At 35.0% G+C, this 22617-nt stretch overlaps 1 protein-coding gene across 3 annotated transcripts in view; it reads left to right on the top strand.

Annotated features, from left to right (window-relative positions):
- The window catches only part of ADCYAP1R1 (ADCYAP receptor type I), a gene marked incomplete at both ends in the record, with an annotated part of 104378 nt that extends 83705 nt beyond the window's left edge, over nt 1-20673 (top strand). Inside the window, 4 exons of one of the 3 annotated variants that reach the window (XM_084282318.1) lie at nt 13322-13405; nt 18480-18609; nt 18802-18843; nt 20477-20665. In XM_084282318.1, coding sequence (XP_084138444.1) covers nt 13322-13405; nt 18480-18609; nt 18802-18843; nt 20477-20665 — 445 coding nt within the window. Of the gene's footprint in view, nt 1-13321; nt 13406-18479; nt 18610-18801; nt 18844-20463 lie in introns of all 3 variants that reach the window. The other 2 variants (XM_084282319.1, XM_084282320.1) reach the window with 2 other exon arrangements.
- Between the last annotated feature and the right edge of the window lie 1944 nt (nt 20674-22617).

Below are 22617 nucleotides of genomic sequence, written 5' to 3'. Positions count from 1 at the left end.
TCCAGATCTTTATTCCACAACATAATTAAATAATTAGTACATAGATCATATCAGCTACAGTTGAGGAAGTGTGCTCAGCCTGTTCATAAAGGTAATATCACTGAAGCAGTGATTAAGATTTACTCTGGTATCAGCCTTCCACTCTTGGGAACAACATTTAAGCCAGGACTTCCATCACCATTAGCCGAGCATGGACAACCAAAGGCTCCAGAGAGCTCTTCACTGGATCCACCTCAGTGCAAAGTTGCAAAGGATCATTTAAACATTCTGCAATTGTTTAATTCACACCATCTGACCTTACACCAGTACAGATGAAAAATGCTGACACAATCCCTTGCTTTTCCTTCAATATGAGGGTAAATACTGCCACATCATGGTGATAACAAGAAATTTAAATCACAGTTTTGTAGTGTTTGTAGTGATTATGTACCTGTTAGACTACAATGAGGCATATGAGGAAATAGTTTTTTACACCACAATCTTCAGATGTTTCAGATTCAAAATTTATGTTGAAATTTGACCTCTGACTCCAGAGAAATTGCCTGTAAATAATCTGCCATCAGATTATGATCTAATGTGGAAAAGATTATAAGACTTTGTTTTGTCTACTATAGACCTGTGACTTGGGAACTCTGTTTAAAAAAAAAAAAAAGACAAAAATAATAATTCATTTTTTGACTTCAGAGAGAAATTATTTTCTTCTTACATATATGGTATATGTTCAGGTTTGAGAGCTTTTAATGTTTATTTTCTGTCAGGAAAATCTGCATCCAGTTCAATTTTGTAGACACAGAGGTCATGATTCTGCAAATCACTTAAGCCTGTATTTAAATTTACAAGCCTTAGGGATGCGCTTAAATTCAAAGATTAATTATATATTATTACCACACTGCATTCATTATTAAAAATTCCCACTACTGAAGTTAGCTTCAAGCTATGACAGGAACACAACAGAAGATTGCACTACTGGGGAGCTAACGCTTAATTAACATAGTGTAGCCACTAGAGATTGCAAGACTTGCTTTTAAAAAAATAATAATTTGTATAATCTGCAGCACAATAATGAGAGCTTCACTCTCGTAAAAAATTGCCTCTAAAAACCTTCCTTATGATTAATATATGTAATAGCCTTTTCCTTTAGGCTGACAAAAACTTGGAAACGTAGCTAACTCCTAATTATTTTCTAAAGTAGTCAAAGGCTTTAGTTATCATAAACTTCCATTTTATCAACTTGTATGTTCAATCATTCATTACCAGTCTCATGGCTAACTGATCTTTCATCATGCATTTAGTTCCCCTCAAAGCTGTTTGCATGCTGCTTACTTCATTTCAGACCGAATTGCTGAAAATGTGTCAGTTGCAAGAGAATAACTCTGTGCTTACTTCACTGGTATTTTTTTTTAGATAGAAACTCCTTCTTATGTTTGAAATGACTGGGGGTTAGATTCATCAAAAATATCTAAGCAGCTGAGGTAGGACTTAAAAAAAAGAAAATAAAAGCTACACTTTTTAATTTTGATTTTGATTTTAGGATTCCTTTTTATTTATTTTTCCCTAAGAATTTAAAGCAGCTTTCATACTTTCTCTCAGTAGTCAGATTTGTTTGTTTGTTTGTTTGTTTTGGTTTGGTTTTTAACTTTTAAGTGTTAAGAGGGAGTAGCCTAAGTCATCTAAAAGGACATATCTTCACTGCTTGGACCATGTTCTGGTTTCAGTTAATCTGAAATCATTAATTCAGTTAATGTCAGTCCTGAATAATTCCAGCAAATTAAGTATCAAAAGAAAACAAGCCCAGTAATGCACATGCAATAGATTTTTTTTTTTTTTCCTGAGTGAGAAGTTCTGAGATCCTTGGGTGCTAGCAAGTCAAAAAGTGACACAGATTGTATTCCTGGTACAATTAAGACAGCTATCTGCATAGTCCAAATATGTCTCTGGCCCGAGCTGGTAAATGAATTCCATAAAGAATTTTAGTTTATTGTGGTTATGATCATGACATACTTAATCCTATAACAAAAATGTGTTTGTATCTGTGTATTCAATCCAGGTAGATCTTGCTTATTGTGCTTCCAAATAGAAGACACAGCCTGATTCTTACCAATATCCACTTGTGTAGTTTGCAAGTATTTTGAAGAGGTAGTAGTAAATTATTTAGGGACACTATTACATCATATGCTGAAAGTGAAGTAGCAGCACATCAGAAGTTCATAAATACAATATTAACATGCACTGGTGTACTGGGTCTGGCTGGAATGTTAACTTTCCCGGCAGCAGCCCATACAGTGCCGTACTCTGTACTTGTAGCTGGAACAGCAGTGTTATCACACCAGTGTTGTGTCTACTGCTGAGCAGCAGTGGAACAGCATTGGGCCTTTCTCTAACCCTCCTAGGGGGTGGGCAAAAAAGTGAGGAGAGAAACATCACTAGGGCAGCTGACCTAAACCAATCAAAGGGATATTCCATACCATGTGGTGTCACACTCAGCAATAAAAGGTGGAAACAGGAAGAAGAGGGGAGGGGTGGGCTCTTGTTGAGAAGACGTCGGTCCTCCTCTCGAACACCGGCTGCGTGCGTTGAGGCCTTGCTTCAAGGACGTGGTCAATCATCGCTCATTTGTGGGAAGTAGAGAGTAATTTCTTTCCTCTGCACTTCCATATAGCTTTCATTTATTTTGTTTGTTTGTTTTCCTCCCTTTTTCCCCTTTCCCTTTTATTTCCCCTTAGTTAAATTGTTTAGTTCATGGTAGTCTTTATTTAATTATTATAATTATTTCCCTTTAATTAAATTATCCTTATCTCAACCCGTGAGTTGTTCTTTGCTTTACTTCTCCCCCTCCTTATCTAAAGGAGGGGGAGTGAGAGAGCGGTTGTGGGGTTTAGCTGCCCAGCACGGTAAAACCACCACAACTGGAAACATACCTAAGGACTAGAAACACTTATTCACAACCCTACTGAAGCTGGATCAACATAGTGTGTTGAGCCCATGCTGTATGGAAGGATTTTCATACATCAGTCCCTGAACTGGAGTTTTAAGAAACAGTTAATAAGTTATTCTGGAAAAGCTTCATTATTTGTCTTGGGAGAAATCCAGCCGATAGTGTGTAATTTGGTATGTCAGACTCTACTTTCAGACATCTGAGATTGAGTCAAGTAGTTGTAGAGAGAGTACATTCACCCATTATAAAAAACATATTCTTCTAGCAATGCCTGCACAAACTTAAATCCAGGCTACTATTTTCAGGATCAGTGTTGAAAGCTTCATTATAGACAGATCATCTAATGATATCACTACCATAAAACAGTACAGTAATTAAGTAGGTATGCATGGTGAAGATGCGTGCTGAAATAACCTTTAAAATTAAAAAGGCCCAAACATTTCCATCAAGTCTGCTTATTTATTCATTTTCAAGGATCAAAGCACATTTAACTGGGAAAAAAAAAAAAAAAAAAAAAAAAAAGCTTATTTTTAATTGCTTATTTTTAATTTACTTTTTTTTTATTTTTATTTTTATTTTTTGGTCATGAATAGTATAACCTGGGAGGGGGAAGCTTGTTTCTGCTTTTGCCTTAACAGATTCTTCATCATAATTTTTGTATCACAAGTTGAAAATTCAATGAAAAAGAAAATAAACCCCATAAATACCTAGCTAATTCAGGTCTATGTCATTCCTCCAATCAGCATCTTGCTGGAAAGAAAGGAGAAACATGGCATATATCATAGGTAGGTATGATTTTACATATGGTGCAACCTAGAGGGTTAGGGCAGGAGAGGCAATGTTGTGACAGAAATGTTTTGGTAAACAACACTCCTCTGCAGTTCACCTACAAAGTCACTGGATACTCAGTGATTCATTCTGCTACTGCTTTGTCTTGCTGCAAGTGCTCCGACTGCTGGCATTAATAATTATTGACAGGGTCTTCATGGCAAGAAGTCTAATTTCTGACAGGAAAATGACAGACAGTAGATGAACGGTGTATTTTTTAGCATGGCACTTTAATTTCCTAATGCCAGGTTCTGTCAGTTGAGTGCTGGAATGCCCACTAACCCAACAAAGAAGGGAACTCATGTCCCTCTGCTAACCAATTTCTGTCATAAGAAAATAAAATGGAAAACATAGAAAAAGATAATTTGGTGTCAGTGCATGATCACCAAGGACCTAGTTCTCATTCCTAAGAAATACCAGGAAAGCAGATGTTTACTACTGTGATTCTTAAGACTAACTCTCTACTAATTTATTTAATATTCTAGAGAAAATGTTTGCATTCACAACTACTATACTTTCCATTGACATTTTCCAAGAAAAACAATTATCTGGGGGGTTGTTTTTTTGTTTTGTTTTGAGGAGTTGCCTTTGGTTTCATTTATTAGTTGTTGGGGGTTGGGGGTGGATAGGAGTGTTAATTTCTGCAAAATCTTTTCAGGTAGGGATGTGGAAAAAAAATGAGTACACTCCTTAGGAATATAAGATCATATAGGCTATGTACCATAATTAATAAGAATATAATTGCACAGGGATTAATTTATTTTCAGATAAAATAATTGAAGATCCTATTCTGCTTTGATTATTTATCTACAGATTTTCTCTGCTCTCAAGAAGTATAAAGCCAATCAGCAAAGCATATATAGTGTGTTTATAATGCTTCTGTGAGGTGTTATTTCTGTTGAACAGCTGAGTCTGATGCAAAAGTCTGAGGACTACTTAAAATCCCCCCAGATGCCTGTGGCAGGTAGAGGAGCTTGAACTTGGTCTTCTGTTTTCAAATCTGGCTTCCTTTCATTCACAAGGCTGTCCTTTCATTCACTGTGCATCTTTTCCATTCTTACAGTGATGATGGGATCAGGCCTAAGTATGTCCACCTTGATAGAGGTTTTGTTATTCCATGGAGCACTTGCCTGAGGAAATTACTGCTACTATAAGAGCAAATTACTATTTCTGAAAGGAATTCCATCCACTTCCAATGATTTGCAAACATTTTCTGGAGGTTTAACAGGCTCTGATTTTGAAATCATTGATAACAAAACTTGTTTATTGTGGTTGCAAGAACCTCTGTGATTAATACAATGTTTAAAAGTGCTCTGCTTCTGCAATTTCAAGTTCTTAGGAGGTGGTTAGAGTGGAAGTCCATTGTGTCTTGGCCTGCATAGGTGATACCTGTATACTGGAAGTTGATGACCATTTTATTTTGAAATAATAATGAAAAATATGAAGACTCTCTCTTTAAACACTATTTGTGCACATTGCTGTAAGGTATTTTCAAGGGTAAGTTTATTGTTTCAGTGATTATACAGACAGAGGAAATGATACACCCCTGATTTCTGTGGTTCATGAATTAGCTATTTTGAAATCTGTTTAACTCAAGTAAGTTTCTTGCTTAACAGTTCTCTAACAATGTCTCAGAATTCCCAAATGATTCTATCACACTCTGTGGCTGTCTCAGAGATTGAAATTCTCTGTCCACAGACTGTCCTAAATGTGCAAACAGACTTTTTTACCTTACCTGTTACAAGAGCAAGACACGAACTAGAAAAGAGTGTGTTTGCATTAAAAGAGAGGCCACTTCTTTAGAAAGATTAAGGAGAGATGTTCCGATCAGTGAGGGTGAGGACAATATTGTGTTAAATTCAAGAGTGTGGTTCTCTTGATAGAAATGTTTCTTCTTTATTTTTAAGAAGAAACGGTAGTATAAAGCTTGATGTTCTCTCAACAGTTCCATCAAAGGCTGAATTAACACTAAGCGCTGTTGCCAAGATTATTTAAGTGGAAAAAAAAAAAAATGTATTCTGAATTCATATTGAAAAAAAATATATATTAGTAGCAAACATTTGTACAGTTGGTTCTTTTTTTTTTTTTTTTTTTTTTCTTCTTTTTGAGACCTTTCATACCCTCTACCTAAAATCTTGTGGCTTGACTGTCATAGATGGTATGAAACTAGGAAACAGCACTCATAACAACTGAAGGCTCAAGTCAGTATTATTTATGTGTGTAGGGTCCATGAGTACATATGTAAACATAGGTCTTTAACTACACAAGTGTGGTTTGAAATGCTCTATGTAAAGTAGTTCCAGCACTGCTTTTTAAAAACTACAAATACTTTAACAATGTGCACAATATAAAACTTCTTCCTTTAATAGGAAATCAATTATAGTAACTAAACCCTCTGTAATACCACTTTTGCCACACATTCAAGTTCACTAATTAGCAAAAATAAGGTAGGCTTCCTGAAGAATGTGTTTCTATAAATGTGTTTCTAAAGTCACTGCACCTCACTAAAATGAATAACCTAATTTTTATCTACATTGATAAATGTTAGTGGTCACTGAAATCAGTGGAAGAATGTCCAGTGCCAAAGGCAATGTGTCTTCATGAATTACCCATAAATTTGAGAGCACTATTATATCCTTTAGTTTGTTTAGTAGAGAAGATAATGTTGATAATTTTGGAAATTCAGATCATTTTTTAGAAACCTCAAATTGGAAGCTGAAATGGGAGCATCCAAATCAGATCATTCTAGATGTTTTCACTCTCCCTCCTGCACTGCTAATAACTATTTTAGTTGCTTTAAGGCATTATTACACTAAAAAGGAAAAACTTGGAATTTTATTTGTCCCAAGTGAGTTTGCAGTGTTATTTCTTGGAATTTACTTAGTGTAAAAGTAAAAACAAAGTTGAAGCAACTGGTCATGCAGCAGTTGTTAAAAGACTGCAGAGAATGGGGAATAATTCTGACATCTCTGATCTTGAACGTGCTTTCAATTTATGTCAAAGCTCGATGAACACCAGCATCCATGGTTTTCCATTCACTTTTTGCTGCCATTCACATTTTTGCCTCTACCATGTAAGAACAAAAGGAGTTTAATTTTCCCTCAGTGTCTCTGCTTCTCCTTACCATTGATTTCTCGTGTCTCACTTCAGCAACTAACATGCTTCACATTCAGTGATTTTGGTTTTATGTCTGAAGAATTAGACATCCTTCCTTAGAGGAGATTCTCCAAGCAAGTAGATAGTCCTTAGATCCTGAGGTATGGAAGAGACAAGGAAGAAGGCATTGAAAGCATAAGATTTTCTATTTTTATTTTTTAATCTGGAATGGTGAAATGCTCATGAGGCTTTTTTTAACTAATATTGTGCATAACGGTAGCCATGTGGTGGTAACTGGTTAATTCCCCAGAAGAAATTTTTCTCGCCTTGGATAATATGAAAACTCACTTAAAGGCCACCAAGTTGCAATGGCTTAATATTGAATTCAGTCTTAATGAAGGTGGTTTAAGCAAATGTATTTTACCTCACAATTCGGCCAGTCTAAGGTTGTACACATGGCTTACATCATAGTTTTAGAACTCCAGCTCCTGTGCATTAGTATCATTACAGAGAGAGTTTCTGAACTGTAATTTGTCTTACTCCAGTTGAAATCACTGGTGTTGTTCAGATGATTAAATGCCTGAAAGCCCAAGCCTTTTCAACAAAAACATCATTCTCTTTTCTTCACTAAGGAGGGTTAAGGAGATGGGTTGAAACTTGGATCCTTCCCCACAGGGATATTCTGAAATATGTAAGGCAGGTGAAGCACAGCAACATAACTGAAGCTTTAGAGCTCCAAATTATGTAAACCCAATGTAGCTACACCAATGCTGAGCTTTGTTGGCTGACCAGACTAAGACCTGTCTATAACGCTTGAATGTCCACTTCTTCTGCCTGACTGAGACAATAAACACACTGCAGATTTTACTTGTTTATATGTTTTAAAGATTATGAGGCATAAACTAATCATATTCTCTGATGTTTAATGGTTGGATTTGGGCATACATAGTCACTGTTTCAAGCAGTAAACCTAAATTCAAAATCATTTAAGAATCTTGTTTGATGTGGTACATTTTTCTCACTAAACACACTATTGTCTCCTTCCCTGAAGTTATGTTAATGCACCTCCATCAGAATTAGTCCATTGTGCATGACATTAAGTTATATTCTAGAGTCAGTGAGAATAACCTATCATGTGGAAGTAGAATCTCAGAGTTAATATAGAAGGATGAGGACATATAATTTTGAGGTTACATTTAATTCAAGTCTATTTTTTGATGGAAATACTACTTGTTTTCTTCTCTAGAACACAGCTAAACTTTAAACTTTACCTCTTTACTTTTTGACCTTTGAGTATAAACAATTGTTTTCTCTATCCTTGCACGACCACCCTATAGATGTTAGCAAAGTCAAGAATGAAGAAGCTAGAGTTGACTTTTGTCTCTCTTTATCCACTCTGTTTCACTGTTTCATCTTCAAGGTTCAGTACTGGAAAAACAAATATATATATATATTTATATATATAAAATATATATATATATTTTGGCCAAGAAGTTTCAGTTCTAATTAGTTTTTGTTAAACATCTATTTTTAACTGCATCTATAGTATGCAAACACTAATCTGGTCTCATTCTCTGTAGAAGAAGTACAGGTTTCCTCACAGACATGTAATTTCCGTGTCAGTTTTATTTATTTATTTATTTATTTTACTTGCCATGCTAGCTTTCAGTTTCAGTGATTAGATCTGTCTTTGGTGGAAATAAAATGTACACTCATGGAGAAATTTTTCTCCATGTGCTTTTTTTTAAGTGGAAGCTTTGAAATACATAAGACACTCTTGTGAGAATTCCTGCATAAACAAGTCTGAAGTTCATTGCCTTTCTTAGATTCATAGACACAAAAAGTGAAAATCTTCTGTGCTTCTACAAATCACTGGGGAAAAAACTAACTAAATAAATAAAAATAACCTGAACCGTGCAATATGCTCCTACTCAGAACAGAAAAATAAATAAATAAAAATAAAAAATAACCTCGTACATGTTAAACAGATGGAATAAATAAAAATCTACCACCCAAGGATGTCAATTGAACCAATGTGTTTGAACAAAGACTGAAAACGTGATGTAACACTTTGCCTCATTTATCCAAACTTGTTTTCAATTTATTCCCATTTGTCAGAAGATGAACCTAGAATACCTCAGACCCCTTAGAGATATCAGAAGAAAGTTTTTTAGTTTGGTGGTTTCAGGAGTATAAAGTAGAACTTTATAACTATAACTTTATAACTAGACTAAAACATGACTAGACTAGGACTTTTGGACTTGTTTTCAATTGCAGAATAGAGAAACAGCAATAGCTTTTTACTGAGAGCACAACAATGGTTGTACATTTAGAAAGACAGTATAGGATCCAACTGATTTAATAGGCTAATCATATTGGTCTCTTGTAGTCAGTAGAGATCTACCCGTTTCATTGAATAAGATCCTTGGTAACCTCTTATTTCATTATAAACAAGATGTTAAAAGAGGGCAGACAGATCTCATATAATATCTGTTTCTCACCACTGACTGCAAAGTGAGTATGGGATGACAGGGTTAGAGGCAGATATCTATATTATAAACTGCGAAAGTTACATGAGATGAAACTAAATAACCACTTTGCTGAGTAGCATCCATGCTTTTTATTCTGTCTGAATGAGAGAAGTGAATGAGTCTACTTGCATGCAGTGGATAGTGCCCACATTCACTGCAGCGGGGTAGGATTGTACAATCCTTGCTTTTTGCTCACATTTGATCTGTAAATAAAGGATTTCTGTAAAGCTAGCTTGTGTTTTGACCAGTAAACAAGTCAAGGTGCAAGAAATCCTTAGCTACTGAGTAGCAAGGAAAGGATTTCCCACAGCCTGTAGCAATATCGGATATAAATATTAGATGGTACAGCTGCATTTTTCAGTTTTTCCGCTCTCTCTCCCATACAATCTTTCAACTTTCACTTTGGTTAACTTTTTACTGTATTTTCAGCAGTTATTTCACTAGTTTGTTTCTACATTTCTTCCCTACTGCTACATATTTTGTTTTATTTTTCTTTTCCAGTGACTAGGTTGCCAATCCTATTTGGAGTAAGGTTACATAAAATTATTTGAGCAGGGTGCACAAAGGTTCTTAATGAGGCACAGTATTAAATTCTGTTAATCAAATTCTACCTTCATTATGTTTTCCCAGAGGCTCTACCTTCAGCATATTCAGAGACAACCCACAAACTTTTCCTTTCCCTGTGTACTATTAATGACCAAAACCCAGAGCCCTGATTTTTCATTATGTATGTACAAGGGCTTGGTAAAAATGCATAATGTCACTCCCCTGAAAAAAAAAAAAAAAAAAAAAAGTACTCATTTTACTTCTCCTAAGCATCTCTGCAAAACCTACAAAGTCCTTAGGACTGAATTGTAACTACTTTTGCCTCAAATTTGTGAACTCTCTCATTTGCATTAACTTGCTAGACGTAAGGTGTTCAGTCTGACAAGATGGTCTTCAGCCACATCATACATCACTCATTTCATCCTGGGAATGTTTAACTTTTTCTTTCCCCTTCCACCCTAGCACCCTCCCTCTTCCTTCCAGATGCAGCTGCAGTCCATGCACAGGACACATGCGGTGAGACTCAGCTTGTTTGCCTTTAGCTGTCTAAAGTCTCGTATTTAATCTAAGCAGTCTAGTTGTTGTCTATGGTCAAATCGAGAGACCAGGGCACCTCTCCATAAGACAATGCATCCCGTATGTCTTAGATGCCTCTGTTGCATAGGTTAGACCAACCTCTGGAAGTGCCTGTTTCTTTCCATGATTGAGTAAGTTAAAGATGGTAGTTCAGTTTAAATTCTTCTTAGATGCATATAGTTAAACGTGACCAGTTCCATTTTGTTTGTGCCTACAGAAATCTGAGGCTTCTGCCCTAATTCATGTAATGTTTTGATATCCATAATCTCATTTATATTATTTTTCTCTTATTTAGTTATTTTTCCTCCTTTTCATTTCTTTCTGATTCTTGCCTCTTCTGTCTTTTCTCTTTCTCCATTTCTTTCTATTGATGTTTCAACTTTGCTTAAAAATAAATTAATAAATAAATTAATAATAGCAAACTGAAAAGGAAAGAAAACTCTTGTCAGTTCTATATTCTGAAGATTTTAAGTGACTTTAAAATATCTAACATCAGGGAGATGATTAGGTAAATTAGATATGATGACAGAAAAATGTTAAAAGCATGCTAAAATATCAACATTTTCTTAAGAAATGCTAAAGAAGTTTTCCATTCTAAGGTATGATCTTACCCTCATTGGCAGTAGAATAGCAGTTATTTCTTAGATATCTTTTTTTTTTAGAATCAAGTCTTACCTTTTTGATAATTATATCAGAAAAACAAATGCTGTCATATTAGTTCTACTCACTATAATGAAAGTCAATCCTTGCCAAATAAAACAGGACATAATCAGTAAAGGAAAGAGTTATAATCAGTGACATTTTTTTTCCAGATTACCTGTGCAGCTTCAAGCATGTCAGTGAAGAAAACAATCTGCCACTACACCCCATAACTAAGATTTTTAAAAGCGATTATTGATTTTTAGATTATTTGATTTTTAGTTCATTTTCAGATTATGTACCTTAAAATGGATTCATAAACACCATTTTTCAGCACAAGCTGGGCAGCCCTGTTGTGGTAAAAGTTGTTCTGATAATTTTCTGCTGTTTCAACTCAGGTTATCCAAGAATGAGACACTCAAAATCCAGTCACTTTTGAAAGTCTCAGCCATTGTAAAAAGGAACTTTCTCTGAACTTTTTTAAAACTTTCATCCATGTTTTTAATCAGTTTTAAATATTGAGTAAAGCACAACTCACTTCTGTAAAAGACAGAGGTAGTGCAAAATTTTATTCAATAAATGATTCTGTAAAAGGAACAGTCATTTTCATATTTCCTTCAACTTCATACAAGAAAAGAGTTTTGTTTTGTTTTCTTTTCTTTTCTTTTTGCAAGTTGAAACATGATTGATTTTTCTATCTGCTGGATGTTTGCATTCCACTACACTGTAATTTTTCCAGCTCTTAAGCTATAGTCTCTATAGTCACTAATAGAAATGTAGGTTTTTGATTATCCTACAGGGGAAAAAAAAAAAAAAAAAAAAAAAAAAGAGTCCCATTAAATGGGATTGGCTTAAAAGTGTTACCAGTAGGGAAAGATTTAACCTGTTTTCAACTTACTTTATTATACTGTTAAAGCTATGAAGTGTTTCTTCCATCTATAACTAGATGAACAGAAATCATAGACCATTCATATTAGCAGAGAAACAGAAGCAGCTTTTGATTCACTTTCTAGGAAATTGCTAAAAAAAAAAAAAAAAAAAATTAATAAAAATAAAACCAGAGTATCCTTTAGAGTCAACAAAGATTTAATCAGGACACTTATTGGAGTTTTCTATTCAACCCATCCTAAAGTAGACATCTAAAATAGATATAATTTGACCAACAAGTATGTACTTCTCACATGACCATCCCTCTGATGATTCCCAATGGGCCAATTCATGTCCGGTTTAGTTAGACTGTAAATATCCAATTATTACTGTAAATATCCAAGCTTCACTGAGGTGAATTCCACCAAAATAACCATGTGTTGAAAACAAAACAAAATATCAAACAGAAATCCCCACATATACCTCAACAACAGATTCCTATTGTTAATTCTCATGGTTTAATTTTTAAAGTCTGACATAGCAGATACAACATATCTATCCCTCAGATCCTTCAACATGCTTTCCCATGTTGTTTCAAGATTACTATTTTTAACAACTGATTCAAATTAGCCTCTCTGTGGTTAATTTTAAATGTACACTTCCCATTCTCTATAGTTTCTTTTAGAGTACAGCATGTAGGGATCACAGTTCTGGTCTATCATAATGAGCCTGCTGCTTATACAACCCCACCTTTCTTAGTGTGCTGGACAAAAAATAATATGTATCTGGTCAAAGAAGTGCTTTGGTGTCCTTAGTAGTAATCTTCACTAGAAAGAAGGGATTCACACCACCTTGGGTATTTATACATGAAAATGAAGAAATCTGCTCCAACTTCACCATAGATTAATTTCCATCCTACAAGTTTATGTTATTATTTGATTGTTCTCCACAAGCGTGCAGTCAGCTTTCATTTAATATATTGTTCTGTTACCCTCTGTACACTACCAGACTGCAAAAGTCATGTGTATTTTGGATGCGTAAAACTGCCCACCTGCCTCCAGGTTGTTTGATCTTTGGTTTGTCTGTGAATCGACACATCCCAGTTGCCAGTGACACCCAATGCATTTTATTTTTATTTTATTTCTTTATTTTTGCTTCAGTCAAGCAGCTGTTTTGTGTTGTAACTTCATTCTGTCATGTCCGCTTTCCATCTTTGTGATGTGTCTCATGAAATGTGTTGAAAGTGACCTACCTTGGCCTGTTCACAATATGCTGAAAAAAATGCTAATCTTGTCATATTTAGCAGCTGCGTTCAGAAATGCTACTGTAAGCCTAAGAGGGCTAACCAGCACTCTTGCAAGATGTCAGAACTATCAACCATTACCCTGTAAGTGTACGCAATCCTGTAACATTACTGTGTTTGTATGAAGCATGTTGCAAATAAATGATTGAATATAAGCAGATGGGTAGTAACTGAAGAGCAAGCATTCATTTAGTTATTGTTGCATGTAGAATTTTTTGTTGTTCTGTGCTTTTGCTGATGCACCTTGATCAAAGATTTAAAAGCTTTTTTTTTTTTTTTTTAATTTGTAATTATCACTGATGCTATTTATGATTTTGGATAGTGTCTCTATAGAAACTATTAATAGATAGTCTTTATTATACAGCAAAGTGGTGTTCTCTGGTCATTCTGAGAGGAAATGTTTCACCTGAAAGTTTGCTGTAACAGTAGGGGTAGAGTAGGGCAGGCTTGAGTGAATCAGACATTCAGTTGGTGTACAAGTCTGATGAACTGAGTGAGGTTTGTCAGTATACATGAAGGAATGAGGAAAAATGTGTCTTTTTGTTTAGAGACAAGAACTAATAATGTTCTCATAGTGCATCTCACTCTCTGTTACTTGTGCAAGAAGCCCACAGGATTCGTTTAGATGAGATGTGTACCTTTCAGAAATCTTATACTCTATACTTTCTGGTGAACATTCCCCTGAATTTTATATCAGGCTTATGAGTGCAAATCAACACTCCCAGGGATCTCCGGCTCCACTGATCCACAAGTACAGCATTTTGCTGAAGAATAGTATTTGCTGAAATCATTAAGGAAAACAAATTTTTAGTAACTTACAGTTCTGTAATTTGATATGTCTTCTTACTAACAAAACCCATTTTAAGCGTGAATATAAGCTTCCCCTGATTGTGATTCTACATCTCCTCAAGGTATTTAAAAAACAGAGCTCTGACAATGCTCAAAAGATTCAGTCAACAGACATATGTCATGCAAAAACACGTGGAAAGAATAGAGACTAGCAGAGAGGCAGGCAGCAGGTCCATTTTCTGCGTGGAAAGAAGTCTGAAGTCTAAAAAAAGTAGTGGCAAAACTGGGATGCACATTTAGGAGGAGATACTTTAAATACAAGGTTCTCCTCTTAACCTTAACAAAAATATAGATTTTGTGTTGAGCCTTCGCAGGGAAACAAACTTCATGTTAAGTGCAGTACTTCACAAAGACAGAGGACTGACAGCTGCCAAAGGTGGAATTCTCTACATAGTCAATGGCAGGGAGAGTTCAGCCTAAACAGGAGGCCAGAAAAATTATACACTTCCCCCCCAAAAAAAAATTTAAACTGTACTTTTTGTGCCAGAAATGGAAATCTCAGTAAGCCTCCACTGCTTTTCAAGCAAGTTTCAAGCAGATATAAATCATGCTGAAAACATGATTTATACATGGGAAAATAAAGACATCATCAGTTATTGTGTCTAGGTCTTGCCTCAAGTCTTCCAAAGTCCTACAGACCTATTTAAGCTTCTGGATAAGATATGTACCTGTCAGGGAGAATACAGACATTCACGAAAGTCAGGTTAACATGTTAGCATCCTTTAGATAAAATAGATTCTCTGGCTTATTAAACAGGAGATCTACTAAGCATATCACTGATGGTAACATCCTTTATCTTCATGGTTTACTGTTTATCTTTCTATTTGAAATATTGTCATTAAAACTTTTTGCACATATTCATCACTGAGTTAGGACCAAAGAGACGGAATTCCTCTGATCTAAACTTTACAAGTCTTTTATCGCAATTTATGTCACAAACCTAGTCTAAACCTCCTTTACAGTCAATAGAGAAACATGGAGATGACATTTAAAGGACTTGGGAAGAGACAATTCATCTTCATACATAAGTGCCTGTTACTCTTTATTGACAATAAAGGGAAAATATAACAACAATTTTCCTCAAAGCCTGTGGTTTTGAAGGTCTTTTGCATCATTTGAAAGTCTGTGATAGTCTCCAAAAAGTTGAATGATAAGATTCTCTAAGCACAAGGCAACAAACTGTTTGCCAGAATACAAGTTATTGTGTATTTTATTTTTACCTTAATAGCACAGTGCTATAACATCTGTCAAATCTTATGTAAATACACTTTTTTTTTCTTTTCAAGCTACACTACTCTGCACTTAGTCCAATAGGAGCAGCTATAGTCCCAGGAGAAAAGGTTCAAGACACTATTTCAGTGGGAATATCTGGAACTAATGGGAGTGAAAGCTCTAAGCTACAGCTTTCACCTCTATCTCAAAGACAGAAAAAAAAGTAACAACCACAAATTTCCTCAATCACTTCTTGAGCTTCATGTCACCTGGTGTAGAAGACCCATGTTTTTTAATGCCTGCCTTCAGTTATTGAAAATAACATCCTCACATATCCAGAGCAGATTTTCTTACAGTTATATCTGCAGATTGTGAATCTAGAGATATATCTTTATTGTCACATTCAAAGAAGCTGGAAGAACCTATTTAGACCATTTAGACCTCATTGGTGCTTGTTGCCTGTAACATCTCTCTTTCTCTCTCTCTATTTCATTTGAGCAGTAGTTACTGCATTTGTTTAGATAATAGCATAAATTTGTCTCATAGAATCATGTTTTAAAATGCAGAATATGATCACACTGGAACACTTAGTAGAATTTTCTTAGAATTCTATTCAACAATGCAATATGATGTGTATTTTCATTTCCATTTCAAGCCTGGTTTTGTCCCATGTAATATGCACAGACATTTCGGGAATCACCTGAATAAGTGTGGATGTGCAATGGCAAAATAGACATGGTTGCTCCAGAGACAGGTCAAAGTTAGATGACCTTTCTACTTTTTGTTACATTTATTATAAGGATATCTTTCTATAATTTCACTTGGTTAAGGAAACACACTCAGGAATGAGGAAAAATAAGAGACACAATTACCTTTGTCTTTTTGGACTAACTTTATGGAAAGTTGATATTCCATGGAAATGTTCATTCCATACTATTGGAATCTGATTCTTAAGCTGTTTTTAAGGAAGGTGACAGATGGAAAATAGAATGCCGGCCTCAAATATATATATATATACATATATATATATATATTTGCACACAAACTTTTTTTTTTTTATTTATTATTATTATTGTTTTACACTTTTTTTTCTTTTTTTCTTTTTCTTTTCTTTTTTTTTTTTTTTTGGTAAGTAAGCTTGAAATATTCCTTTACCCATTGGAAAATTATCAAGTTTTTTTCTATACCTTTGGAGAATATGCCTCTTCCAGTCTGTTTAAAACTCATGAACAGATTATTGTCCTCAAAACACTTGGATCTGTCCCCCATGTTCCTTTGTCTGAAAAAACGTGGGAAGAAAAGAGGATGGCCTTGTCTTGGATGGCATCCTTCATGTTGCACTGCTGAGAATTTCACTATATTCTTATCTTTAACACCTTCATTTCACCATTGCACATATACACATCAGTCTCACAGCTGCTGCTTTGTCTTTCTTCCTAATATTTTCAGAAAAACACAGTTCATCATCATCTGCACAGCCATTAGTAATAGCTTAAGTTTTTCTTCCTATTAAAATCTTATTTTCCTCTCTGTTGATCTTAATCATATAGAAATTTCAGGATGAAATTTCAGGATGAAATTTCAGCTTCTTACATTTCATATATTTTCTTCATGACTCCTATGACACTACTGAAGACAACATCTCAAATAAGTTGATGATGACATTATATTTCAAGATCTTATAAACTAATTTAATGATTAATTAAATTACTAATGCCAGAAAACTGGCTATAGAGAAAATTCTGCATCTTTCCCAAAAGTAATCCCCTATGACTGCTGTGAAATACACCATACTAATTCACAGTAATATTTGAATCAAAATAGCATTTATCATTTGATTGTTATTGACATTAAACCCGAATAAAAAGCATAGCAGAACTTTAGAAATCATACTTATTTCTCCTGTTTACAATCTTCATTTGATTTCTTTGTATCCTATTGGTAGTTGAAGATACTATTAAATTCATTACAAACTTTATTTTTTTATGGAGATTTTATGGAAAGCATTATTCTATAATATTTTCTGCAATATTTTCATTCCTTTTTATCAATCTAATTTCATACTAATAGAGAAAAAGGACTAGAAGAGACCTTGAAACTTCTTAATCCACTGTACTGAGTCACTCCTGTATAACTTACTTATTTTAGAGGTCACCAAAAATGAAGACTTTGCACTCTCTTTATCTCATTTCAAGGTTTTCTTCTTTCTCTAGTTAAAATACTTTTGGCCAATGTCTAACTTGATATTTTGCATGAACTATGCTCTGTGATTTGTGGGGTCTTTCACGAAGACTTGAGATTTAGTCTGCATCTGACTAATGAATCATATGCATTTAGTATCATCTCAAGGCAAAGTCTGTGATGTGTTTATCACCGCTAGTGCACAAAGTATGACAGAGGGACATTAGCAATGCACTGATGTCCCATTTGAACAGGATATGTTCAAAGAGTTCTTGGAGATATTAAATAAGTCTTCATTTTCAGTAAGAAAACAACATAATTTTAAGGATATTATAGAGCATGTAATAAGCCAATTCAAACTAGTCTGCAATATCCTGCATAAATATAAGGAGGCCAAAAGTTTGAATTTAAAAACAGCATGGAGCTCTTCCAAAGGTCTTTATGGTTTTATAGATTTCCTTGTCCTCCATCTATTTCCTCAACTTATTTAAGAAAATCAGTAACACTTTTTCCTCAGAACAAACCCTCCACTGGAATTAAGCAATTATGTGAGAGGTTTATAATTGTTTTATGGTAGCAGTTTGAATCCCATGCCAAGATTTCCCATGTTTCTCATGTTTAGCAGTGTAGGAAAAAAAAATTATTTATAATAATATAAATCGAAATAACAATACAGGGTATAATGTATTACTAATGTGTTATAATTGTACCAGTATGAAGAAACGGAAGCAAACTACAGTTTAAAATTACTGTTAGGGAACAAATGGGGATGTTGTATATTCGTTTGTTTAATTATGAAGTGTATGTATTTCCTGAAAGGGAAGCAACAAAATAGATTCTGTGTTTTCTTCTTTAATTAAAGCACAAGTTGTTTATTACAAGGCTGCATTAAAGTTCTTTCACTCTATTACAACAGGAGACTGGCTCGTTCTACGCTACTGCTTATCCCCTTGTTTGGAATTCACTACACGGTGTTTGCTTTTTCTCCTGAAAATGTCAGTAAGCGGGAGAGACTAGTGTTTGAATTGGGACTGGGATCTTTCCAGGTGATTATACAGTGAATTCTGCTTTTGTTAAAAAGAAATCTCTTATAATGACTATGCACGCACAGTTCTCAGACCATGTGTTTATTCATTTATGTATATGCTTTGTGTACAAATATTTTGGGTTTTGTTTGTTTATTAAACTCCATTTTCCAGCATTTCCTGAAAGATTTTTTTTCTCTCATGTTTACCTAGGGTTTTGTTGTTGCTGTTCTCTATTGTTTCTTGAATGGGGAGGTAAGACCTTTAATATTTATCCTCCCTCACCCTCACCCTCAATTTCCATTCCCATTCCATTTCTTTGTAGGAATAACTGTTATTCTAATTTTTCCCTATAACATATTTCTCCATCTACATATTTCCTAATACCTCAGTCTGAATTTCACAATATCTCAACAAAAGAAGGAGGATGTGTGATGTTTTTATCAAAACAAAACATTGGCCTTGCCACAAATGATGGCTCAGATTAATGTTCCCTAACAGAGGTAGTTATGTTGTTAAGTGACTTGTTTCCCAGGAGTCCTTCTGAAGTCAACAGAGAGAGAAGCACCTTGAAGGAGAGACTCAGACCTTAGCTAATCTGACTCATTCTCTGCAGTTACCTGTATTACAGGATAATGCAGTTTTAATATAGTTTTTTACGGCTTTCAGTAGTAAAGTAAGACCACTCATCTTCAACACAGTTCTACTCGATATTTAAGGCCTAGGAAAGATTAAAGTTGTAGAATGACATTCAAGTGTGCTTAAGTGTTGAAATATTCAACAACTTACTGGGGTAACTGTGGACTGTCTTTGTAATCTAGAGGGGAAAATAAACAAACAAACAAACAAACAAACTTAGAAGGTTGTGTCTTACTCAACAGTGTGTATTTAGCACAGGTTAAATGAATTATCTTCCACAGATGTCTGTTAACCTGACTATGAAAAGACTAGTTCCTCACTAATTCCTCACTCACCCCCATGAGGTGGGGGTTGGTCTATTCTCCCATGTGCCTGGTGACAGGAAAAGGGGGAATGGGCTGAAGTTGCACCAGGGGAGTTTTAGGTTGAATATTAGGAAGAACTTCTTTACCAAAAGGGTTGTTAGGCATTGGAATGGGATACCCAGGGAAAAGGTGAAGTCACGATCCCTGGAGGTCTTTAAAAGACGTTTAGATGTTGAACTTAGTGATATGGTTTAGTGGAGGACTTGTTAGTATTAGGTCAGAGGTTGGACTTGATGATCTTGAGGTCTCTTCCAACCTAGACAATTCCGTGATTCTGTGATTCACTTAAACTTCTAACTTCTGACTATCCAAATAAATAAATAAATAATAAAGAAGATGACTTAATGAATCATCCCCCAAACACTCTATCTTGGTTTCATTCAGTGGGGCTACACTAGTTTATATTGGCCAATTTCATTATACAGTATTTTTAAGCATGACAACTGTAGAGGTGATAACAGGGAAAACTTCATCATTGTTCATTTTCTAATTAGACTTCTGAGCAGGGATTGCTTTGCTATGGGTGATTTACTCTGCCCATGATAAAAGGTCATAGGAAAGGAAGGGTTCTTAGATGTACATGGATGCAAGAAATGTTGTCTACTGAGAGGTGAGCTGAAAGCAGAAAGCGAAGTTTTCTCTGGGCTGATCCTAAGTTATCTGTAGTCAGAGACACTGAGTCCAGGCTGTTGTTCCCACTGCATGCCTGGCATTCTTCATACACACAGAAGTCATCTCAGATAAAGTAAGGGGTTTTTATTGTCATTAAAATTGTTCTGTCATTTTTTTTTCTTTTTTATTTTCTTCTAAGCTTGATAATTTGTCAGCATGTCCTCGAGCGGCTAAGTACATAAAAAATGACCTTTTGAAGTTTCTCCCTAAAGGTGCAATCAGAAATAAAGAGAAAATGGAGGAGCTGGAAAGTCAACCGGTATTTTGCTGTGGATTTCAAACATCGTCATCCTTCTCTAGCGAGCAGCGGAGTGAACGGGGGGACACAACTCTCCATTCTGAGCAAGAGCAGCTCTCAGATTCGGATGTCCAGCATAAATGCGGAGAATCTAGCGACATGAGCAGCTAAGAAAAACAAAACAATAAATAAGCAAACCAAAAACCACCCCTTTAAAAAGAAAACAAATAAACATAGTTTTGCTGGTGGTATAGGTTTCCTTTCCTTTCCTTTCCTTTCCTTTCCTTTCCTTTCCTTTCCTTTCCTTTCCTTTCCTTTCCTTTCCTTTCCTTTTCCTTTTCCTTTTCCTTTTCCTTTTCCTTTTCCTTTTCCTTTTCCTTTTCCTTTTCCTTTTCCTTTTCCTTTTCCTTCTCCTTTTTTCCTCTTTTCCTTTTTCTTTCCTTTTCCTTCCCTTCCCTTCATTTTTCCTTCCCTTTTTCATTTCCTTTCCTCCAAAATGTCTTTGATGGTTGTAGAGGTGAAAAAGCAATGGAAGTGTATATATATATCTTTTTAAAAATCACTGTAAATACACAACTGTACTCAAGGCCATTGATGGAAAATATTTAAAAGCCAAGCCCACCTGCTCAATGATTTACATTTCAGAGCATCTGCAAGTAATCTGTTGTCAGTCAAAAGTAACAAGTAATTGCTGTGCAGTTGTGATCCTTGGTTGCCAAACTGATACTAATCTGTGAATGGACATGAACACTGCAATTTTTTAATTTGGTTTTCATTTTGTTTTGTTTTGGATTTTTTTAATTATTTTTTTTAATACTAGTCAAATGTATCTTATCCTGTCCCTGTCTTCTGGCATGTGAATTTCCAGTGTTTCTTTTTTGAGTCTTAGGATGGAGCTAACATGGGTTGATCATACTAGGAGGTTCAGGAAGAACTCCAGGAAATTAACTTCATGGTTGGATTTAGTCAGATGTACCCAGTGGACTTAAAGAAAATTCTGTGCCAATGTGAAGATGCATAGCTATCATCAGTCAGTGGGGGGACTCCAGGCAAGAGAGATGAAATCAGCTGTCTTTTGCCATACCCAGGGACACTTCTGGGAATGCTTTATGTTCTAGCTAAGCTGTGAATTTTCTAAAAGGGCCATGTAATTAAGATATATCTATATTTTTGGCATTGATTGATTGGGAGTTGATTGATTGATTGATTGGATTCTTTGAATAATAGAAATAACTGTCTCCTCCTTCCCACCTTAAAAGCAAAAGTGAGTTCCAAGATGGTGTTTCCCTGCACATAACCTTGAATCTCCTGCACTTGTGCCCAAACACAGCATGTTTTGGGGTAGTGCTGTGGTGCCTTTGCAACCTGGTTGACTTCTGTGTATTATGACTCTTCCTTCCCAGAGCAAGAGGCACAAGAGAGATCTGGCATGATCGTCTTGGAAAGTAAAAGTCAACTGCATTTGGTGAGAAACCGAACTGAACAATAAGATGCTATAGAAAGAAAAGATAAAGAGTTTGGATGACTTCCCACACCTGGTGTTTTTCTCTCTCTTTGGATAATTCATTTATTTAAATACTGATGTACTTACTGGTTTTGTTTGGTTGGTTGGGTTGGGTTTGGTTTGGTTTGGTTTTGGTGTTGTGGTTTTTATATTGTTTTGTTTCGTTTTTGAAAGAAACTAAAACATTCTTTCCAACTTTGCCTTGTTTTAAAGCCACGACTGGTACACATCTACTTCAGTCAAATGTCAATGATGTCAATTCTTAAAAGTCTTTATACATAAAGGCTCTGATGACCAACTAGCTTTCACTTCATTTTGGATTTAGAAACTGATATACATATATATATCTAAATTTATATATATATGTGTGTGTATGTGTGTGCATATATTAAAAAAAAATAAAAATAAAAAATGAAAATGACATTCTAAAGGTGAAGCTACAAACTGAAACTAATAGTAACCAGGAAATTTAAAATTCAGGCTTGTTCTTTGGTGTTAGTTTACTTGATCATAAGTAAAAAATAAAAAATATAATAATAAAAAAAAAAGAACAATTCAGAATTTTAGTGTCAGCTGAGCTTTTAATTTCACTGGTTTTTGTTAGTTTAGGG

Source organism: Netta rufina (assembly GCF_964035555.1).
Source record: "Netta rufina genome assembly, chromosome: 2".
Classification (NCBI taxonomy): Eukaryota; Metazoa; Chordata; class Aves; order Anseriformes; family Anatidae; genus Netta; species Netta rufina.
This window is presented reverse-complemented; position numbering and strand designations above follow the sequence as displayed.